At 39.8% G+C, this 24,326-nt stretch overlaps 1 protein-coding gene across 1 annotated transcript; it reads left to right on the top strand.

The window, feature by feature from the left end:
* Positions 1-2,242: 2,242 nt before the first annotated feature.
* On the top strand, positions 2,243-24,205 carry LOC103776442 (cubilin-like; the record flags this gene model as incomplete). The annotated part of the gene is made up of 11 exons (XM_008943951.1): positions 2,243-2,443; positions 4,776-4,905; positions 5,825-6,042; positions 16,272-16,477; positions 17,331-17,493; positions 18,936-19,144; positions 19,813-19,960; positions 20,076-20,257; positions 21,287-21,452; positions 23,273-23,508; positions 23,904-24,205. Coding segments are annotated over 11 exons (1,967 nt in total), but the record flags the coding sequence as incomplete, so codon positions are not given.
* Positions 24,206-24,326: the final 121 nt, after the last annotated feature.

Here is a 24,326-nt window from a genome sequence, read left to right as displayed (position 1 = left end):
AATGCATTTAGTACGGCAAGGAATTAAGGAAAAGTGTAAATAAGAGAGTGAGTTACAGGATGGAAATCAAACAATCATAAGTCCTGCCAGGATTCATGGGTAATAAATTATACTGGCCCAAACAATGACAATTCAAAGGTAGAAATTAAGCCTTTTGCTTACAATCCTATGTCAACCGTCTTATTCTTCCCAGTGTAGCAGTTTGAAACAATTTGTGATGGATATTGTGGATCTTAGTTTTGCCAAGAAATCTATTTCACTTCATGTCTTTCTCCAAAGTCTTTTCAGAAAAGAACCTGAGTTGCTTTCTCAGATCTCTTCCATTCTGAAATTCCACTTGTTTCCATTTTATATTTTTAAATTTTTTTTGTATTTGAAAATTGATTGTTTTTCAATTGTATCACATTAGCAAGTATTCTCATAACAAGATAAGACATGAAGAATATTTTTAAAGTATTAATGATGTAGTCAGCTATCTGATGTGGCTGGTTTGTTTTAGCTTAGTTATTATTCTTAGAGTCAGACAAACACCATATTACCCTATTGGCATATTTGCAAAGTATGTTACAATATATTGTCTTCTTTGAGAGAGGAGTTTTTAAATTAAAACTCAGGAGAGGATCTAAAATATAACTTACTGCAAGGTCACTCTGTTATCTTGTGAAACAGAATTACGACTCCATTCCTATTTTTCTTCCTGTTCAACATGAATCATCGTGTTTCCTACCACACTGGGAAGCAGCTTGTTTTGACTGGACAAATCTGCAGGAATCACTCTGCTGCAACAGTAGGCTCAACATCTCTCCTGTTAAATTTAGATAATTCCCTATTCATCCTTTGCAGTTAAAGTAACTGCCCCATTGTTGCTAACAGGTTGCTAAACATGATAACCTCAATGAACACGTGGCGTCCCTGCTTCCATTATGGTTGTCAGTGATGAAGAAAAAAAGAAAGAAAACATCAAATTGTTCTATAACCCTAACAAATAATGAAGCTCATTTTTCAGTAGACGTGTGCTATGTTTTTCAATGACAGCATTAATCCAGCTTTATTACACAACCCATGTGGGGCTCCCTTCTTGCTCCCACATGATACCAAGCCTCTTTAGTTCCCACCATAAATCCCTTGATGGTACCACCATGTTCTCCTTGTGTTTATGGCTCCCAGCTGGGCAAGGAGGTGGTGATGTGGCTCTGAGCTCCCAGGGTGCCAGTGGCTGGTGCTTGGCTCTTGGCTGGTCTCTTGCTGAACTCACATCCCTTACACTGAAAGCACAGCTTGTTCTTCTTTGGGGACATTCATCTGACACTCTAACTCAGCTACTGACCTTCATGAAACTTACATGAACTTCATACATTTGAGACCTCTCATCTCAGTCACATCTTTTTGCAAATGGTGAAGTGGCTAGAAAGTCAGGTAGGGCAAGAAGTCAGAGAGGATGGCTTGTTCCTTCCAAAACCTAAAAGCCAATGGGAAAAACATACTAGAATGCTACATTCCCCATTCCTGTGTTTCTTAGTACTTCTGAGTAGATGGCTTTTCTCTCACCCTAATGTCTGGACCAATTTGCCCTGTAAAGCAGATTGCTCTTGAAAATCATTGGGTTTTTTTTTCCTGTAGTTCTATCATCTCCAAATCTGAAACAAGTAATTAAATTTACAGTTTTTGTCTTCTGAGTCGAGCTGAACAAACTAGGTTTAGGTACTCCAAAGTCTGAGGGAATTCAGAGAGAAACAAGTCAGCTCTGAAACATGCAAGTGTATGGACTGGTTTTTTTTTTTTTTCACTTTCCCAAATTCTCACTCTTTGTGGTTTAAATTCCCTGCACTGGATGCTGACATTTACATTAAGGGAAAGAAATACCAGGTACTAGTTGGTTGCCTGTAATAAAAGGTGCATTGCTTTCATCTGCAGAGGAGATATATGCTTTTGTTAGGTCCTCTCATCTCCTCATAGATGTTGTTCACTCAGCTATGAACTCCCACAAACTCAAGGGGCCTGGAGCCTTTTCCACATGATACCAGTTTGATGTCTTATGTACAAAGTCTCTTTGCTTTTTTTTTTTTCCCCCTCAGTTTTTCTGCATGTTAAAAACTGACATTTGCTTCCTCAAATAAGATCTTAGAATGGAAAGTAATATAAAATCTAATTCTTGTGCCATGCTAGGTTTGTATATTCTTGCATCTCAGTAACTCACATGGAAAATATGCTGCTAACATTTCTGCATTGCATGCCCATGCAGCTCCAGCACTCTTGAGCAGAATTTGTCTTTACGATGGAGTAAGCATCTTCAGTGGGACGAGGGTTACCCCACATCCTCTCATCACGCTCTGTGGCGATGAACTGCCTGCTCCAGTCAGTGTCTTTGGACCTATGCTGCTCAACTTCTACACCGACTCCCACATCACAGGCTTTGGATTCCAGGCACGATACAGAGCAATCGGTGAGTAGCCACTGTTCTGTGCTTCAGGTGGTGGAAATACCCTGGATGGAGAATGGTTCAGTGTAAGAAATGTTGTACCTCATTTTAGGAGTACCTTAGATGGCTGTAGACCATTCATGTTCCCTTTGCACTTGCCCAAAAGAGCTCTCAGGACCAGGAGATGGGACTATTTGACATGTATTGTTACTGACTGGTGTGTTATTTCACAATTCTTATGTCAAGATACTACATGGGACCAAGAACTGAAACACTTTTCCTTTGTTGTAGAAAAGAAATGAGACCCATTTTGGCAGGTTTATTTTTTTTTGTTTTTGGTTTGGTTTGGTTGGTTGGGTTTTGGTTTTGTGGTTGGGTTTTGGTTTTTTTTTTCCCTCAGTGTTTAAGGAGAAACATCAGCAGTTTATTTAACTGATTTCATTTAGAAGGTTTCATCACATACAGGAGAACATCAAGGAGAACTTTATTCTCAGTTTTACTAAAACTACATTATGCAACATGAGAACCAGAACGTGATTTTTAAATGGACCCAGCTATATGCCTCTATTTAATTACCCTCTTGCAGTGCCAGGTATAAATGTAAATAAAAATTGGGATCTAGAATTTTTTTTAAAAATAAATATTTTCACCAAAATTTTTGCCATTCACTTGAGATTTCTTTTGTTTTAAAGAGGAAATATGTACTAGAAAAAGAAGTTTCCAAGTGATTTTAGAATTTACATCTGTGGAAATACAAAAACCACAGAAGATTGATTTTATTTTCAAAACCAATTTTAATATTTTCTTGGTTTAACTTGTAGAGGCAGTACTTAGATTTTTTAAAGCATCATCTTCTAACTGCAGAGAACAGCATGAGTTCTTAACTTGGGTATTTCCCCTAATGCATTCCTCATGTTCAAAGCCACAGCAAAAAGCATAAGGCTAAATTCTTTATATAAAATGAATGGCCTGATACAGATAAGATAGAGGGAATGGCACTGAGAAATTACAGTGTGTGGTTACTCATGGAAAGGACCTTCAGAACTCTCTCAAGTCAGTTGCTGCTATCTGACTTGTGACTTCTGACATTTGAGAAATATGACTGCAGCCTTATTAGCTTGTTGTATACAAAGCAGATTCTAGCAATTAACATTCCTCTTCCCTCTAGCTGTATTGTTTGCTGTGAAAAAAAAGAAAAAGGCTTCCTCGTCCTAGTGTAGAATAATGTAGGTTCTTTATCTTCTCAGCTCCTGTCCTTTATCTGCCAGTGCTCCAGGCTGCCAGCTGAGGAGCCAGGGGCTCTGTATCCAGCAGCACCCTGTACAGGACTGCCTTCATTGAGGTGGTGATCTGGGAAATGGCATGTCCTTCAAAATATGAAAAGCTGTGTGTGGCTTTAAGATATTTATCAACAGCATGCAGGGAAACGTTTTTTGCCAAGTTAAGTTTATAAAGGCTGAAGCTAACAATGGAGATTAGGGTTGGTTTTATAATAGTTTTTGTTGCCTCAAGCACCGAAGATGGAAGGAAACATTATCCACAACTTGGCCTCATCAGCATCTGTGGTGAGAAACCTTAAGAAGCCAAGCAGTGTCTTCAGTTCAGAGCTGCAGAGTTTGACAACCTCCTCAGCCACAGAGCAAGTATACAGTCCTTCATTTCAGTCACCCCAAACTGCTGGTGAGGCCCAGCACAAAGAACAGTCCCCAGGGCTAGTGACCCCAAGGGCTGACTGCTCTCTGTCTTTCTGCACAGAACAAATGCTCCAGTAATGCCCCAGCCCTGCAGGGAGGAGGAGAGATGATGAGGCTCTGCACAGTTATTGCAGAAAAGTCAAGGGCAGGGATATGCATCCAGTTGTGGCTGCGTTCTATTCAGCGCCAAATTTTCAGGGGCTTCCCTGGGGTCAGGATTTGGATGAAGCTATTTCTTTGTCCACATATCAGCCATGTTTCTCTTGGCAAGCTTGAATGGGTGCAGAACTCCTCCAGATGCACCTGACACCCTGGTGCATGGGGCACTCTGCCCATCCTGCTGCCCCCTGGTCCTACTGCAGCACATGTGAAATCCGGCTCAGTCTTCTCCTGCACAAGCATGGAGCCATTGCCATTTGGCAGGGACTAATAACAACCTTTTACTTTGACACCGACTCTAGCTTTCCACTGGAGAGCACAATCTGATACATATCTCCATATCTAACAGTTCTAGGTGTAACAGCAAAGACTGCTCCTAGTTTATCAAGGACTTTTCTTTCCTTATGGCTAAAAGAGGACTAACACAAGCTTCTGCAAGAAATACAAGAATTGGGATCAAGCTGGTATTCAGACAGTAATTGATCTTTCTGTTTCCCCTACAGCTTGTGGTGGCACTTTCAGTGGCTCTGTTGGTGTTATCAGCAGTCCAGCCCATTCAGTTCTGGATTACCACAACAACATGAACTGCTCGTATTACATCAGAGTTGGAGATGGCAAAGTAGTGTCACTCAAGTATGTAATCCAGGTTCAGTTTGTCATCAAGGGAGAGGGAGGTGTCTGATTCCAGTTAAAGACAGTAATTATTGACATTCTTTTATCTGTTTTTCCCTTTCTGAGAGGAAAGCCAAACTAAAAGGAGAAATGGCTACTGAAGCCACCTTTCTCAGATGCCCTAAGTCTTTCACTGTAGTTTGTTATGTCAAAAACATCAACACAACTGTAACTTCCCACTTTTGTCAGCAAGAGGATTAAGAAATTGTAAAATTACAGCTCATGTTCTTAGTTAAATCTGTCAGCCTTTGAGGAGTTGAGACTTCTATACGTTGACATGGGAAAAAATTTAATTTTTTTAGAAGGCTGCTACAAGCCCAAGTAATAATATCCACCCAGAAAGAGCAGACTTCTGAGTGGGTATGGTCCTGCCTAAAAAAGAGAGATCACTGCCATGAAATCTTGCCACTGAGGCATTAAAAGATATGTTCCTGTCAGATATATATGCTGATTGTGGATGAAAAGAGCATTTCCCAAGTGAATGACCTGGCTGGTCTGCACTCTGAGCCTGCATTTTATACACTCCTCATGTGCACAACAGAACTGCAAGCTGAGCAATCTGGAGCAGTGGGAGAGGGTGTGTTTGCACAGGGGGGATCTGCTGCTCCAAAGGAAGTCGATGTGTGCAGACAGCTTCCCTTGCAGGGGGCCGAGTGGGTGAGGGTCACTGTCTCTTTGAGGCTGGTGGGACCAAGTGTTTTGCCATGCAGCTAATCATTCTGCTTGCTTGTTCCTGAAGAGAAATGTTTTGTGATATCTGTCTGTGTATGGCTTCAGCTATTGCTATTATTTGCATCTTTTAATCAAGCACTAAAAACACACATAACACAAAAACAGAAGTCAACATCTGATCCCTAAAGCTCCATGTGTATTTCTACAGATTCAACAGCTTCTATCTCGAATTATCTCCCTCCTGCTACAAAGATTATGTGGCTGTATACGATGGCTCAGACACCCATGCTCCTCTCCTTGGGAAATTCTGTGGCTCTGAACTGCCTCCAAATATTAAGAGCTCCAGTAATAACTTGTTCCTCGTGTTTAACACTGACTCTTTTGGAGCAGACAGGGGATGGAAAGCATCTTTCAGAGAGACCTTAGGTAAGACTATTATCAGACTTGTAATCCCAAGAATCTGCTAGTAAGTAATTTCCTTTGTGGAGGAGCAGTTATGGTCTCACTAGGCGTGCTGGAAACAGATTTTTTTAAAATTTATTTTATTTTATCAAAAATGAGTGAGCTAAGCTAAATACTAAACTTATGGGATCCCTGCATTCCAGCCCTGGTTCTGAACAGATTTCTTTTATTCCTTGCTAACCTTTTCCCACCTCTCTGAAGGCACAGGCATTTCTTGGGTGGCTGAAGGCTTAGCAGCACACAAAGCCCTCTCTTTTGGAGGAAATCTGGCAATACCTGAGACCTATTTCTTTTCTAGACAAAGTTTAGTGGTGCCCTAAAGATGCCTCCTTTCCATGCATCATCCATTTCCTTGCAGTTCGTTCACCTCTTACTTCTTAAAAAAACTATAGGGTTAAGATTGGTTAAGGTTGTGGTTCCCTCAGGCACCACTTTGCTGATCTCTGCTGATTCTGTGTATCAATCTGGTTATCTGGCCATAACATAAATGGGATCACAGTGAGAAGGCACTGGATGTTAAATGTTTTGATGGACACAAGAGTCACAAAGCTTGATTATTACCTTAAAAGAAGGAGTAGTCTTTTTTTAAGATTAAGTAGCCCACTAGTCTTTATTTAAGATCACAGTGTAAAAGCTTTTTAAGATCACGGTGTAAAAAAAGGTTTTTACCTTTTTATAACATCTGAATTGTTTTGAGATTATAGAGATAATTATTACATGTAAATTGATTTCATAACATGGCTACTAGTTTCCTGTGTAATTAACTCAATGTTTTTGTGATCTAGAAAGAAATTATTGTCTGGTTTACAAAGCTGGCACCCAGACAGTTCAGAATGAAAGGCCTTTGTGGCAGAACACACATAGTCTTCTGCTGAGTCATTGAATCCCCTCCCAAACCCTTGCAAGCGACTTTTGCATTTGATACAGTCTGAGAAAGTGTTTACAGATAAGGAAAATAACTGGTTCTACAGACTTTGCCAAGAGAAATATTCCCACAGAATCTCATGGTCATTACTATTATTAACTCTTCCTTTCCTTCACTCTAAATAATTGTTCCAAAAATTTTTAAGGCCACTCTTGTGAACTGTTACTTCAAGTAACATAATGTTGCTTCACATGTTGCTGTCTTTAAGCCCATAGATATCAGTTGTCAGAGATCCACCACCGGCCTGGGTTTGTGTTTTCAGGGTGAGATCATCAGGAATTCCCTGAGCTCTTGCTCTTCCTGTTGGCATACATTCAGGTTTTTCAGCCACTGACTTTAGATTTATTTGTGCAACTTGCCAGAGATTGTGCTTACGTACACAGCAGAACACAAGCCAGGCTCTTCAAGTCAGTACCACATCTGGTAATTTCCTGGAGTGAAGAGAAGCGTTTTACAAATAAACTTCAACATCTATTAGTTTTGGAGGGAAGTTTCTGCAGGCTCCCAAAGAAAGGGAGGTTGTGATATTGCAGGAAGTTACTCAGGAGCAATGGAGTTGCAAGCTGGAAAAGCTGGCCATGCAGAGATGTGGGTCTCCTTTTTCTGCTGTGGGAAGCAAACCACAGGGGCTAAACCACATAGTTATTAGGAAGGATCTTGACAGTCCATGCTAGTACAGAATGGCCAAAAAGTAGAAAAGTATATTATAAAAGGAAAACATGAGTCACAGTCCTATGAATGTTTCCAGTTTGACTTGTCCAAAAAATAGAGCCAGGAAAATCTGTGACACATCTTTGTACTATGAGGTTTGAGATTCTGCTTAGAATGAAAGAGAATAAACCCACAAAGATCTAAAAGCCTGTTATTGTAAATAATGCCACAGAGAAGCTCACTCATGCTTGTCGAAAGATAAAACCCATGTGGTATTGTAGAAGTACAAATGCAATCAGATGACAATTAATAATGATAAATCTCTTGGATAGGAAGATGATATCTGTAGAGAAACAAGAAACTGCATTCTCTGTTGGATGACAAGGAGCACATTATTCTGTGGTTACCCTAGGGAAGCACCACTGGATAATGTAATTATTGCTCTCTATTTAATTGTGAGTAACCCTGATTATGTATTGGAAAGAAGCGAGAAGAAACAGTATATTTGTTTGTAGCAAACTAATCTATTTCCTTTCCTCACAAGCTCTTCCAGTTTCTTCCCTGATCAGGTTTCTTTCAGGGATACTGCCAAAATCTAGGGTTATCCAATCTTTCTCTTGTGTGAATTTTATTTGTAAGGAGTCCATCTGACAGCCAGTGTGGTGGGTGGGAAAGAAGATGAAGCAGAAAACTCACAGCAACCTTGCAAGACTCACAGTAGCCAGGCACTCAAAGAGTTAAACTCTGAAATTTCTGTAGAAAAACATGCTCTGTTTTAAGTAAAACAATTTGTTTGCATCATTGATCCTGCACCCACTAGAATTTTGAAGTTTCCTCCACTAGTCAGAAAAGGAAGACTAACAGAAACAAAAGACTATTAATTTGACAGTACAGCAACACTTCACCTTTTTTGTCAGATGTCTTTTCTTCCACACTACTACTCCATATGCTGTGCAATGTATTGTTAAAGGCACATTTCACAAGCAGCATTATTTGTCACAGCCAGCTCTGTGAAATGGTGCGTTTGAGGCAGGGGAATATATGGCCCTTGTTGGTGCAACTCAGAGGGTTTATAATTTCACTCTCTCTGCTGCTAAGTTTGGACACTTATTGGCCTAATTTTTGGAATCGCTGGATTTGCTCTCAGGCTGAGCTGGTGAACTAGGCTGACTGGAGGATCCTGGCCTGTTCCAAGTGTTAGATTTGTGGAAAGAAAGACTTCTCTTACCTTAGTTACCACTGACCTTTTTTCTGCCTTTGTTTTCAGTCTGTAAAATGAGAATTACACCTCCTTTCCAGAGCAAGGATGTGCTCCTCTAGGCAATCAATAAATGGATGAGGAGAGAGAAATCAATATCAGCTTAAGGCATTTGGTTATACAAGATGTCTCTGTGAAGGAAAACTAAGATCTCTCCCCAAAGAATGAGGTCTGCACATCCTGAGCTTATGACTTGGCCAAAGATCTCCTGATTATCTCTCCAGCTCAAAGGGGAGACCTGAGCTTTTCAGCTGACCCTGGCTGGCAGGGACAGAGCCTGCATATTCCTCTGCCATCCCTGCTGTAACAGCAGGGACTTTATAGTTTGGTGAGAAACGGAGCTTCTGCCTATTCCCATTCAGCAGTGGAGTGATCCTCTCACCCCAATTTGAGATCCCTCTGAGGCTTATGATACAAAGGTTGAGAAGACATATAAGGGATTGTTGTGGGTTTTTTTTTCTTGTTTTTAAAGAGTCAGCAGTGCCTGTCAGGAGATGTAGCTGTGACCTTATTAACAGCACATCATTTCTCTTTGGCAGCTCTCTGTGCTTGTGGCCATTGTCTCACTAATGAAAACCACATCACGTTCTAAATCATCAGAAAAGGACCTAGGGGTTTTCTGAAAGGCAGGTCTGCTCATGAGGGCTGTCTGAGGAAGTCACACGAATTAACAAGCAAGTGTTACATGCTGTTAGAAAAGCAGATTGAGTTAGAAAGTCCTTCCTAAGCTTTTTTCACAGAATAAAGGCAAAACTGGAATTGAGGTGGGACATGGGGGAAAGTGGGATGGAAGAGGGCAGGAAGATTGCCTGCTCTTTCTCTGCAGCCCTAAATCCTGCTCCATTTCAAGCTGTAGCCAGCTCTTCCCCCGACACCCACCCTCCCCACCCCCCTGTATTATTTTTATATTATCTCTTGTGAGCATGCAGGAGAAATTCACATTTATACTTTGTGTGACAGAGCAGTATGGAGTATTGCATTAAAACTGGTGTCACCCATTGTCTGCATTACCTTGGGGCTTACAAGTTCGGGGGCTGCAATTCTGCTGCACTAGACCCTGCACAGGCAGAATAATGCAACAATCTGCTGTCACAAGTTGATTATGAATTAAACACAAGATGAGGAAAACCAGATGGATATAGACAGGCAAGAAGAATAGGTTAGCAACAATGAGAAAACTAATGTTGTAGGCTCTAAGGCAGAAGAAACTCCTCCAAAATCTTTGGCAACCGTTGTGAATGTGATGTTCTTAAACACCCTGTCCTCTTCGTTGTCCTCAGTTTGCCCAGTTTTTCCCTCAAGGATCCTTCCATCCTTTTTATTCAAATGAACATTCCTGTTAAACGAATATTAATAATTTTACAGAGGAAAGAAAAATGTTAAGCCCGTAGAGTTTAGAAGAAAAATAGCCGGAAAAAGGAATCCTCTCTGATACATGCAGAAAATGTATTCATAGGTAATTTACCTAAATAAGCTAGTATGCATACAATAGAAACAGATGATAATCTATATGCTTTTCTTCCTGATGAAATGACCTGTAGCTTACCTGATAAATCACCCGGAGGTATCTGTTTTCCCTTATTCTATTAGCTGTGTATTCAATTACTTGTTTCCTGTTTGGAATACAATACATTTCATTACATATCATACAATATCATTAATGGGTTTACTGTTATGCGCTCCCCGAATGAAATTAAAGTGTACTTTTAAAAAAATGGATCCAATAGAATTTTCACAGCTTATTTTATCATTAAAAATTTTGCTTCATAGAGTTCAAAGTTCGGTTCCACCCTGCAAACTGAAAGTTTGGCTCACTCTGTTTTCAGTTTCTAGATGCAGATTTTTCAGCAATGCTCAGCATGCCCATTTTTTCTGGAGTTTTTCTGGGTTGTTCAGAATTGCTGGGGGGAGTGGCAGGGAAAGGCAGTTCTGAGTGAGCAATATAAGGTGTAAAATATTGGTATGGTTATTCTGTAGCATAAGTCAGGATTAGCTGTTCTTTGGTGGGTCATTTCTAAATTCTTACACCACCAGAAGTAATTCATTGCACTGATTTGTGTACATAACTTTAGCACTTGCTGCAGGTGGCACCAGGCATCTGTACTGACAACAGCAGTTATGGCCTGTTGGGTGGGAAAGGACTCGTACAGCTAAATGTCAGGTTTCCTGCAAATTTTTCTCCCTCCAACAAAAATAACCCAACCTTAGAGGAACATGTCCTTGACTGTGGCATGTGAATGCTGTTGCATCTTCTCATGGCTTTGGAAAAGCTGCAGTGCCTGGCAGATTTCACAGCCCATTAGGGTCAGTTTCCAAAAGCATATTGCAAGATATCCAGCTTGGTCCTAGAGCCTGGTGCTGCAGGGGATCTAGCTGACAACCAAACTGCTTGAAACTCACAAGTCTTCTTGCAAGTTTTTGGGGGCTTTTGGTTCATGCAGTGCTTTAACAAATATATTACACATTTCAGATTCATTACATTGTCATGATTTAACTATGGTTAGCTTAATCTATTAAAATAATGAATAAACAGTGTCTAATAATATCTTTTCTTGATCTTATTATAGTCTATGAAAATAAAAACACCCGTAGTAAGCTCAGAATATATATTCATAAGTCACAATTCCTGGACTATTTCTAAATATATTTTGGGGCTCAAATATAAAAATATGCATCAGCTTGAAAACTGACTAAATTTAGAAAGCGCTTGCAGTGTTGAAATACATCTCTTCAGTATCTCTGGAAAGAATACAGCTGTTGAGCTAAGGGATAGTCTACAAATGCCTCTCAGAAATTCCAGTTATTTAATGTCTGTGACATTTTTTCTCCCAAAGAAAAATAAATAAAAGTGGTCTGCACACTCAAACTGGTTAGACAAGAAAAGAGGTAGACTTTTAAATCTGAAATTTCTGACTGATCTGAAAAATAATTTTTATACGCAGTGATTAAACATAATTTTGTAGCTGATTAAACAATTGAAAGCCAAGGGGATATTCAGATTAAAGGAACTTCACACAACTGTGGGCAAACTCTGTTGGCTTGAATTGTCTTAGCTTCACTGAAGTCAGTGACTGCTTCAGCTGAAAATCTGTACTCCAGTACATAAAGGGTAAGGAGACATTTCTAATCCACATCACAAGAGAAATCTGCAAAGGCTGTGATGCCTCCAGGTATGCCAATGAAGTATTAGAAAGTATTAGAGTGAGGCCATACCACGTCTGCCTCTGGTGTCCCAGACAAGCATCAAGGAGATAGATAGGATGGTACACGCATTACAGGTTTGCAGAACTGGGGCACACTTGGCAAAAAGCATGTCTGGACTGTTGTATTTGGGGGCCAGCCAATAGCCTAAAAACTTAAGAATAGAATCTTCATCTGACTGTGTTTGTGAAATGCTGCTAAAGCTGGAGACTGGAGCTTTGCAGTCCTAAATGTCACTGCTGGAACCGTTGCCAGGCCACCAAACCAGGCAAAACCCCTTACTGTGTAAAGGTGAGCCTAAGGACTAAAAAGAGTCCCCTGCTTTCAGAAGTCTTCTCATGAAACGTTGCAGGCACTGTGATCTGAGCTGGCATTGCTGCCAGGGTTCTACTGCCATGGGAAGTCATGATGTCTGTAGAGTGATTGCCAAACATGGGAACAGCTCAGCCTTGCTTTCAAAGGTTTACCAACCTGCAGTATCAGCCATGAGATGGAGTGCAATGGTATGATTGCTCTCTCCAGCTCTATAATCCTTCTGAGCCATGATCCAAACAAGCTATGAGCTAATTATTACAGCTACAATTAGTCCAGCCTTTCCTCTGCACTGGAAATAAGACCCACCAGGAAAGAAGCATTAGTTGTGGCAGAGTTAATCCTTGCTTATTCTAACTTTTAGTTCAGATCAGAGAAAAGCCTGGAGTTCCCAGGTGAGCTTCTAGGTGAGACCAAATGTGATTCAGAAATCTGGGAGAGGATTTTCATTGCTCTTAAGGCAGAACTAGAACAGTTCTTTGAACTTCGCTGCCTTCTCATTTAGTAAGAAGGGAAAGGCAGCAAAAGTAGTTTGTTGTGTTTAGAAATGTCATTGTTTTAGTTGTTTCTGACAGATTTAAAACTCCTCAGAAGGCTCCCTTTCATTGCATCCATACCTGCATAAATGAACCTTACCCCTGTCTGTGCTTCAAAAGCAGGCCGCTTCAAAGATTCATCTTCGCTCCACATCTAGAGGATGTAACTCTTAACAGAGAAACGTGTGCGTGCTCTCTACTGTAATTATTTTTATTTGCCACAGGGAGCCTTCAATTCTTTCTTTTCTGAATGGTCCTTCAGCCTTTTAGTTTTGTTGATGCTTCCCACCAAAATAATTAGTGATGACAGTGTGTGCCCTAGTTATTCTGATAATTTGTGTTCTCTGGCAAGCTGTTTATAAGGAGGACAAGATTGCAATCTGATTTGTGATGACCTTATGAATTTTTTTTATTTTAAATTAGAAAACAGAGACTGAAAAACATAGTAAGCTGTATAGTCAGTCCATCTGCTCACACATAAATTGTTTTACAAGATACACTTCTCATTATTTTTATCAAATTTAGATCTTAATATCTAAGAGTTTATTCTACAAATTAACAGAATTCTCAGTCCCAAATTTTGCCTCAGCTTTAGCTACATTTTTTTCTGGCTGTGTCAGCCAGCAATGCATATCATTACATCAATGATCACCAGGAGGCTGGATGGCTACTATTTGGCCTTCTATTCGGAAGTGGTGCTGATGAGTTGTGTCATGGCTAAAATGCAGTGCAATAGTCCTTCTTTTAGTTTGAGTTCCCCCCTGTTAAGCATTTGGTTCTTTGTCTACTTGTGGGTGATCCTGTGATCTACACTGCTTTGCTGTTCTGTAACTTTTAGTGGCTTCAGTCAGTTATAACGTTGATTAGTACTGAGGAGCACCAAGATGGAGAGATTTTGAACAAGGGCTATTCTTTATTTGGCCTGATGCAGGGCTACTTGATAGCTTGTTGGCTTCCAGTCTAACTGTTATTTATAATGTACTGTCCTATAAGCATTTAACTCAACCCCAGCTGAGCAGGCAAAGCATTGTGAAAGCAAATGATGAAACCTCATCTTTATTAACTGTAAATCATAATTTTAGTTATTTATCTTCCCTTAGATGCTATTACTGGCTATGATAGCTAGAATGAATTTTGTGACAATGAGGAACTGGACTGTTTCTCTCTCTGACAGATCCATTTCATGTGGTGTAGTACACACATGACTTACCCACGTCTGTAGTTTTTGTCATCTAAGCTGTCTTAATAGCTGCACAGCTAGCAGTGAAGTGCACCATTGCAAAGGTCCAGACATTTGATATCCAAAAAAAAGGACAATGCAACAGCACTGAGAACCTTCCTGTCACATGGCTCTGTGGCAACTCCCTGACTCCTGTTGCAGTGGGCTGACTGGCATCTCTGCAACTCTAACACTGAAAAGGGTGAAGAGGAACTTCATATGGTGTCTGACCCATAGATCACTCCAGACTTAATATTGTAGGACTGGAAGGTTGAACTGTGATCTATGCCTAATGATTATATGCTTAATGTTATGTTTAGTAGACAGTGTCCAAAATGCTGAGCAGGAAATGGCTCCAACAAGATTGTTTAGGGAGACTGAATAAATCATGCAAAAGGCTGGACCCAGAGGAAAATGTAGAATTGTACTGTTAGGGCACAGGCACCCTCTGTCTGACATTTCCCTCCTTCCTAAGACTATTTGTAAGAAGGTGATTTATTGATCACATTTCCCCCACTGTCGTTCTCGGCTTCTGTAGTGGAGTTGGAATGAATGCCAACACTTTTCCAAGTTTCTGCCTTCATTATTAGCAGCCTACAACACTGGACTGCAATCTATTAATTCCAGACTTTTTCACTTTGCAATAAGCTTCTTCTGTTCATTTTTAGCTTAAATCTTATGTTATTAAGATTTGGGTTTTAAGCAAACTTCTTTTTAGGGTGGATTTTTTCCAGCTTTGGTTAGTAAAGCAAGACAGCGTCTAGCCATAGTCACTCTGGTTTAACCATTGCAGTCGTGCAAGACAGGGCTCTCTCCAGCCCGGGGCTACTGACAGCCCTGATCCTTGGATGATGGTTTTTCAGCAGAGCGATCCTTCACAATACAGTAGCTCAAGTAGGGTGTAGTTTTAAAGGACTGGAAATATATTGATGTGTCAAGGTTAAGTCACTGTATGTCAGCCAGACCAGCCCATTTTACACAAGCAGATGAAATTCTGAAGCTTCGTTCATGCTGGTTAGCCACAGCTGCAGCTTCATTTATGACCTAATCCTCCCAAAAGGATTCGCTGTGGAAGACAATAGACTGCTTGAAGTTACCAATTTGCTCTGTGGAGTTTGCAGAAACTCTTTCTCAAACTCAAAAGGAAGAGTTAAGTAAGTGGCCAGGGGACCCCCTAGAGTCTGGAGAAGGAAGCATAATGTAATGAAGTTGATCTACTGTACTAGTCCAGCCCAATCTATGCAAATAAAACTTAAAAAAAAAAAAAAAAAAAAAAAAAAAAAGAGAGAAGTGGAAAAAAAGTATCCTTTCAGATAGCCAGTGTTTCAGATACTCAGTGGTTTTTGCTTATTTGTAAGAAGATGAAATAAGATGCAATAAAAGGGTTCTGATCTTCTACTAACTGCTTTTCTCCAGAAGTAATTTCTTCCAGTGTGACTGAAACATTACAGGGTTCAAATTCTCACAGCAAGTAAGTACAGTAAGTGACTTATCTCTGTCTGTGGGATCCAAATGAAATTCATCCTGCTTTTCAGAGGGGTTCTAAGTTCCCACCAAGCAAAACGCTTCCAGAAGTAAGTCCCTTTTAGCTAGATTCCTGAATATCAGTCTGGGTCCCAGGCTGCCAAATTCAATCCCCCAGAACGAGGTCTTATTGCCAAAATAAGCAACTTGATGTTAAACCAGATTTTCAAATGCAACAAGCCAGTGCCCCCTACTGTCCAAATATTCCTACTAGCAGGTAAGGTTTACTTTAAAAGGACTTGTAACCATTATTCTTCTCTTTAATTTCTGTCTTCTTACAGTCCCTTTTAAAAGAATCTGGTGCTACATTTTCAGAATAGGTCTTGATTTTATATTCAGCAGAAGACATGTGCCTTTCTTAATTCACTCTACCAAATCTGGCCGTGTTTCTTATCTGTTTAATGTTGTTTAGTGTTGAAATCCTTTTAATTATTCAGATAGTCCCTGTGAGACAGAACAGTAAAATTTTGTAGCATAGAAAAAAGATGCTGGCTCGACAGTAAAGAGTTGAAGATTAAATAAATGCCAGGAACTACTTTAAAAAAAAAACTTTTCCTTCTTTGACAGGACCTCAGAATGGCTGTGGTGGTTATTTGACAAATTCAGCTTATAGCTTTGCCTCTCCGGTCTCCAATGTAACTAGAAGATATGAGAGAAATCTGGACTGTGTATGGATCATAACTGTGCCTGTAAACCAAATTGTCAACCTCACCTTCACGTCATTTGTGCTTGAAGCGCAGTCTTCTCGGTCTTGCCGATATGATTATGTCAAAGTAAGATAGCTGTGTATTTTAATAAGAAAATATCAGTGAGATAAAATGCATTAGCCTCTCCATGAGGCTAAAACTTAATTAATAGAAAATGGCCTTATGAAGAAATGAAATTGCTTAATATAATTTGTTGTTGGTTTAGATTACTACTCCAGATGCCATCCTGCCTTTTTGGAAACCAATGAGTTTTAACATTGTTATGAGGGACGCTTCTGGTCTTAGACTGGCTATATAAATGAGTATTTATTTGACAGAATAGAAACAAAACAAAACTCTAGCACTTTGAAAGTAAACTTGCAGATTTGTTACCATACACAATTGCTTGAAAGCACTTTAATTTATAACATTGAATAAATAAATGTTGTTGCTCAGTGCTTATCTGTGAAAGCTATTTTCTTAGAGATGAGCATACAAAACATAGGATAGCAGAATGCTGCTGAACAGGACACACCAAAGAGTGTTACAGATCCTGTTGAACATGAGAGATGCTCAGTGAGACCAGGAATTGATTCTACATTTTGGTGAATAAAATCAACCTTTCTAACTGAAAAGAGCTTTGAAATTACATATAAAAAAAGAAATCAAAATGCCAAATTAAAATAGAATTAATTTCTTATAGATTTGCTGAGATGGGACCAGAATGTTCCACAATGAGATTTACACTTTCTAACAGAATTAGTTAATGTGGCAGTGAATAATTACAGTCATCTTGAACATCGTATTAAAGAACAAGAGCACCTACTGTGCTTTCAAATAAAAGAAATTGTCATGTCAGGAGAAGTCAGAGAATTAGATTTCTATTTATTAGTTCATTATACCTAAACTGTTAGTGGCTTATATACTTTTCTTCTTTCAGCTTTATGATGGAGGTAATGAAAATGCAAAGCTAGTTGGCATATTCTGTGGATCTGCAGTACCAGCTCCTTTTCTTTCTACTCGTAATTCCTTGACTGTGAAATTTGTCACAGACAATTCTGTGCAGAGAGAGGGTTTCAGTGCAACCTACACCAGTGTGGATCGTAAGTATAAGTATCATAGATGCTAGAATCATAGAATGGTTTGGGTTGGAAAGGACCTTAAAGATCATCTCATTTTAAGACCCCTGCCATGGGCAAGGACACCTTCCAGTAGATCAGGTTGCTCAAAGCTTTATACAACAGGGCCTTCCAGGGATGGAGCACCTAAAACTTCTTCAGGGAACCTGTTCCAGCACCTCACCACCCTCACAGTAATTAATTTCTTCCTAATACATAATCTAAATCTAGCCTCTTTTAATTTAAAACCATTACCCCTCATCCTATCACTACACTCCATGATATACAATCCCTTTCCAGGTTTCGTGTAGGCCTCCTTTAAGTAGTGAAAGGCTACTACCAGGTCTCCTCAGAGCCTTCCCTTCTCCAGGCTGAACAACCTTAACTCTCTCAACCTGAAGAGGTGTTCCAGTCCTCTGATCATCTTTGTGGCCCTCCTGTGGACCTGCTCCAACAGGTCCATGTCCTTTTTGTGATGCTCCAGAGCTGGACACAATGATCCAAGTAGGGTCTCATGAGAGTGAAGTAGAGGAGGAGAATCACTTTCCTTGACCTGCTGGCCATGCTTCTTTTGATGCAGCCCAGAATGCAATTGGCTTTTTGGGCTGCGAGTGCACATTCACTTTTTCATCCCCCCAACACCCCCAAGTCCTTCCCTGCAGGGCTGCTCTCAATCCACTCATTGCCCAGCCTGTATTTGTGCTTGGGATTGCCCTGACCCAGGCACAGGACCTTGCGTTTGGCCTTGTTGAACTTCATGAGGTTCACATGGGCCCACCTCTCAAGCCTATCACGGTCCCTCTGGATGGCATCCCTTCCCTCCAGCATGTTGACCATACAACACAGCTTGGTGCCACCCAAAAACTTGCTGTGGGTCCACTCAATTCCACTGCTGCCAACAAAGATCTTAACCAGCACTGGTCCCCTGAGGCATACACTCATCACTGGTCTCCACTGTATACAGTCTCAAATATAAATGTATGGATATATATAGCTGTGACTCATTTGTGGAAATACATATTTAAATAATAAATCATCAACATTTGTTCTAGATACAGGGCTCAGAAGGAGCAAAGACAGTCCTTAGCATGGCATCCGTAAGCAAGCTGAAAGCAGCACTGCTAGACCCTAGTGCACTTCTCTTCAGTCATGGCTAATTGCAGAGTAGCTGTCAGTCTGCAGTGCAAAACAGGAACACTCACAGTTTCTTAACAACCACGCTGATATTCTAGGGAACAAACATTATTTGAGTTTTATAACATACATTGACACAGCATTAGTGTGTGTATTACTTTTTATTATTATTATTCTAGAGATTCACCATTAAATATAAAAATATATTGTCCAGTATAGTTTTGGCCAGTAAATATTTTTCCCCAGTTGGAAAGGTTTTCATTCTATGATGCATTCCTTACTGTCTTGCACAGGACTGTGTGGAGGAATATATAATGCAACTTCTACACCCCTGACTGCATCGTCTCCCAACTTCCCAAATGAATATCCACCATTTACTCTCTGTACTTGGGTCATTGATGCCCCTCCGCAACAGCAAGTCAGGGTGGTGGTAGAGGCCTTCCACCTCCATTCCAGCCAGGATTGCTCTCAGAACTACCTAGAGCTCCAGGATTCACCAACAGTAAGAAACATACAGTTGATACCATTCCTTATTCACATTCAGCTCCCTTCACTCTTGGTTAAGAGAAGAGAAACCCACCATTTGGTAATAGATTAGTTGAGGATTCTGTGTGAGGAGGTCATCCAAAGTATTATGCACTGTGTCCCACTTTAAGGAGTGTTAACTGCTACACAGACCTCATGGAAGCACACTATACATACGTTGAATAAGTAAGTATTACACAGTTTTTCACAGCTGCACCAAGTAACGGAGCTGCCAGACATAACACCCAGAAAATACTGCCCAACAGCAAGTTTTCATATTTGTTCATAGTTTTCAACTGTACTTCCTCCCATCCAAGAAGCATAACAAAAATGAATATTCATGCCAAGACAAGTGTTTGTAAAAAGCACCAGGAAAAAAATATGCTTATGTTCCTTGTATTGTATTATTCTAAAGCTTCTTTCATTGTTTCTTATCTTGTCGTGAAAATACCTGTCACATTTGATATGTTTATCCTAATAATTGAGCATAAAATGTTGAGACATTATTAAATGATTTCATGAGAACTTTAAAATGTGATTGGATAACTAGTATAGAAAGTATTGAGAGATTTATTTACCTCAATTTCGATATGTAGAAAACCAAACTGTGTCATTAAGTAACTTGTGATGTGTACTGAATTCCAGGACAGCCAAGGATCAGTCCATAGATTCTGTGGCACTGAAACTTTTCCAGTCCCTGAATTTTATTCTTATGATCGCACTGTCATCATGACTTTCAAATCAGATGAATATATGATTAATAATGGCGTGAGATTTACCTATCAAGCTGTAGGTAAGCTTGAAGAAATGTCTAAAAAATCTACCTACTATTTTTTTTTTTGTTTATTCCATACCGTGAAAAGCAATACAGAGATCTAAAATACATATTTCTGGTTTTCTGTCTCAAGGTTGCAGCAGAGAGTATAACCAGCCTTTTGGTTACCTGAAGAGCCCTGGCTGGCCTAGTCGTCACCACAATAATATGGACTGTTCTATCATTCTACGAGCTCCTCTGAATCACACAATTTCTCTCTTTTTCCATGCTTTCAGTTTGGAGGACAGCATCCAGTGTTCACGTGATTTCTTAGAGGTATCAAGCAAGTATACATACATTGTGGGCCTGTGTCAAAATCTGTTGAATTCAAAGGTTATTAATAGTCTTGGATCAAGTTTAAGCTGAACTGACATTAGGAACTAATTTATTTCTGCAGATTTATGGTGAAAGGTATTCGATGTTATAGTAAGAGGTTAAACAATATACGCTATGGTAAGTCCAAAACCAATGAATAAATAGTTTCATTATCAGCTAACTCATCTTTAGCTAGCTTTTGTTGATGTCACCCAGTCAACAGAGCAAACTGGGATAGTTTTCTTCCAATATTAATGTCTGTGCAGGAACTGAAAGCCATAAACCTGAGTGCTTTTTTTTCCAGCGGTAGATTCCACCTGCTTGATATTTCTCTTAAAAAGAATTTTTTTTTTTTTTAAAAATAAAGGTACTTTGTGTCAATAAAAAGCATATCCTCCTACACTTGTAGAAGTTTTCCTGTTCAGTGGTCAGAGGACAAAAATCAGATATCTGTGGCAGAATCATTATTTAGTTCTCCTTTCATATCCTCTTTATTGTCTCATGAAATGGATTTGAGCACCAACATTACTGGAGCTCAGAAAAAATGTTAGATTAAATCTGAGCTATGTAATATGATCTGTGTCTTAATGTGACCAGGGAAAAGAGTTGTCTGCAAGGTAAGGAATTAATCTTTTCATGTGGAATATTAACATTTATGAAAAGTAAAATGTGGACTTGAATTGCAAAAGCACATCCTACCTATTAGTCGAGCAATTTTTTCAATCAGGAGATGTACCACATCATAAAATTTAGCTACCATCTTTCTGATGACACTTGTTCTGTACAATACTCAGACAGACTAGTTAGTCATCTCTTTTTCCTTCTATACAAGAATATATAGTAGGAAAAATAACAGTATTAAAATTACAGTTATGGTATGCATGCAAGCCACTACATAGTTTGTGCTGTACTTCTATCACTGCGTACTTATTCTGATGTAAAACTGGCATAGAGAGTTAATGTTGACAGTATTTTTTGTGTCCCCTGAAGGTCAGAAATGGGAGTGATGTGCAATCACCACTGCTTGGCAGGTTCTGTGGAAACACTGTGCCTAGTCCTATCTTTCCCCAAAACCATGTTGTCTTCCTTCGTTTCAAGAGTGATTTTTCAGGAGCTCATGATGGATATGAAATTACTTGGACTTCATCATCAAGTGGTAAGGCTGTAATGATAAAATAATTCCACTTAGCAATTGTACATACAGGGAAATTACAGAAATGTGGAATTTAGCCTGGTCGGGTTGGGCCCTGCCTTATTAACACTTTAGACCTTCTCAAGCACCCATAGTCCACCCTATTCATTCACTGGAAAGAGGTAGTTGTTTCTCAAAACCAATGGGGTGAGATCCATTTTACATGATGGAAGCAATTCCCTCTCTCTAATGTTGACTTTAGCAACCTCAGAGGATGTTGTCCACTTATGATGATCTACCTCTTTCACTAAGAGATCAGAAAATATCAGGAACATCTGTCTTGGGATCCACAGAGTGGTGGTGACTCACCCTACTCCATTAGTAGTCCAGTTGTGATATGCCCTAGGATCTAGGCACTGCTGAGCCTGAAGAGGACTGAAATTTGCCCCAAGAAAATAACCTAACTACAGTGCTGTGTAGTAACTATATCATAGACACGTTAATAAATGGCTTAAATGGCTTATGAAATGGCAGTGAATAGCTGAGTAATAGTTTGATCATGACACTAAGTTACTAGATGTAGGAAAGCTCTCAGCCGGTTGAAAAGCACTACAGAAAAGCCTTACAGTATTGAGCAATTTGGTGATAAAAAGGCAGAAAAAGTTCAGTGCGGGAAAGTGTTGATGAAGAACATGGGCAAGAAAAGGACAATCCTAACTTTACAAAAATAGGAGCTGTGCATTGACTTTTAGTACTCAGCAACAAGATCTTGGGGATAAAATAGTTCCATGAAAACAAGAGGTCACTGCTCACTTATAGCATAATGCTAGGAATCGTTGGGAGAGGAGGAGAGAACAAGTAGACAGCTGCTGTATAAGTCCACAGTTCACACACAAATGGATGCACACAGTTCTGGTCTCCTCCTGATATAAAAAATCTAGTAAAAGTAAGGGCTCAATGTAAAAAAAAAAATGGCTCCTGTAGGAGGTATGCTAAGACTTTTTAATTTGTTTAAGAGACTACTGAGGTCTATAAAATTGAGTGATATTGGATGAAAAATAATAATAGACTTTTCTCATAGAAGAACTAGAGGCCATCAGATAAAGCCAGGTGGTAGGTTCAAAATAATCCAAATGTCTTCCCACAGTAGGCAGCACAGGAGCTGTGGAGCTCCTTCCCATAGGATGCTACAAGTTTACATGGATTTGAGGGCTACCTGAACAAGTTCATGGAAAACATCTGCTAGAGACTGTTAAATACAAAGATACCAACTCTGGGAGCTGTGAACTGAAAATTCTTGGAGTCTCTGAGAGTAATCTGGGGCATGATCTGCACATGCTTACTATTACTTTATAACCTTGCATTTCTCCCAGGGAATCTCCTTCTGCCCACTGTTGGAGACTGAATTTTTATACAAATGACCTTTAGTTTACTTAATATGACTATATTCTTAGTTGTTCTGTGCATTTTTCTATTAGATGAGGATTCACTACTTTTCCTTCCAAAGAACAGCCAAAGACAATTTGTCTCTAGCTGAGTAGTTGGGAACTGAATTGATCACAGGACAGACTTAAGACTGGTTCCTGTTTCAAATAGTTTGGAGGGGTTTGATTTTTAATATCCAGTGATGGTCTAGTGCCCATTGAATCTTCTTCTCAGGCTGCTGAAGCTAGAGCCTCCCTTTTGTCTCTGGTTGGAATAATGATCTTATTTGCATTCACTGTTCCAGCTCCCAGCATCTCTCTGGTTTTCAGTGCTACTACTAATGCTGCACTGATGTGCTACATCGTGTAGCACCTTGTGCAACTCAGCCTTCTAGGCTAATGAGCAGCGTCTGTTCCCAGGTTGCGGAGGAACACTGTATGGCAGCACCGGCTCGTTTGCTAGTCCCAGCTACCCAGCAACCTACCACAACAACACGCATTGTGAGTGGGCCATTACTGTGCCCAGGGGACAAATTGTCACAGTGAACTTTGATTTCATCAGCATTGATGACCCAGGGGATTGCAGCAGCAACTATCTGATCCTTTACGACGGGCCAGATGCCAGCTCTCCCCCGGCCGGGCCATACTGTGGCATGGTATGTATTGCCTACTGTCTGCGACCCTGGAAGTCATTAAAGTGAATCTTTGCTCTTTCATATTCAAGACTATTTCCCCAGTTCTGGTATGAATTCCACGTAGATGAATGGAAGTGAAAGCGGAAGGCACTTGTGGCACCTTAGGAGCTTTCCAATGCAGACCTTACAGTGACATCTAGTGGGAGGCATCAAGCTATTTTACTCTGTATTTGTACTTGTGATTTAAATATTTGTAATACCCCGTGGGAGAAATGCAATAGCAGTATCTAGCACAGACCTGAAGTCACTTCCAATTTACTATCAAATTTGTGCCTCGGTTTAAACTCTCTGACTGGCTTTTCCAAAGGATCTTGGTGTTCTATAAAGCTTTTCATTTTTCTTGTGTTTAATTTTAGGATACAAACATCGCTCCATTTACTGCCACATCTCATCAAGCCTATATAAAATTTCATGCTGAATATGTGACTTTACCATCAGGATTCCAGTTAAGCTGGATGAGCTAGAACACTGTTTATGAGAAATATATCACAATTCCTTGCTATAGTGAAGAGACTTTAGCTCATAAAGTAATTTTGAAATCCAGTTATGATAACTGCAGCTGAATTAAAGCTTTTTAAGAGTTATTGTACCTGTTGATGTTACAAATTTAGAGTTTTGTGAAAAAAAAAGTGATCTCCCATTGTATTGAAAATAAACTATTATCTACCCACCTGGAATATAAGTTTTTGCTATGTTTTGAAACATTTTCATATTCTTCTACATAAATTCAAGCTTACATCTAGTACTATAAAAAGTGAACTAGGCAGGACAGAACTTGA

This window comes from Merops nubicus, unplaced genomic scaffold (assembly GCF_000691845.1).
Source record: "Merops nubicus isolate BGI_N331 unplaced genomic scaffold, ASM69184v1 scaffold20507, whole genome shotgun sequence".
NCBI classification, from domain to species: Eukaryota; Metazoa; Chordata; class Aves; order Coraciiformes; family Meropidae; genus Merops; species Merops nubicus.
Note: the sequence above shows the minus strand (reverse complement) of the source record. Positions and strands in the feature narration are given on the sequence as shown.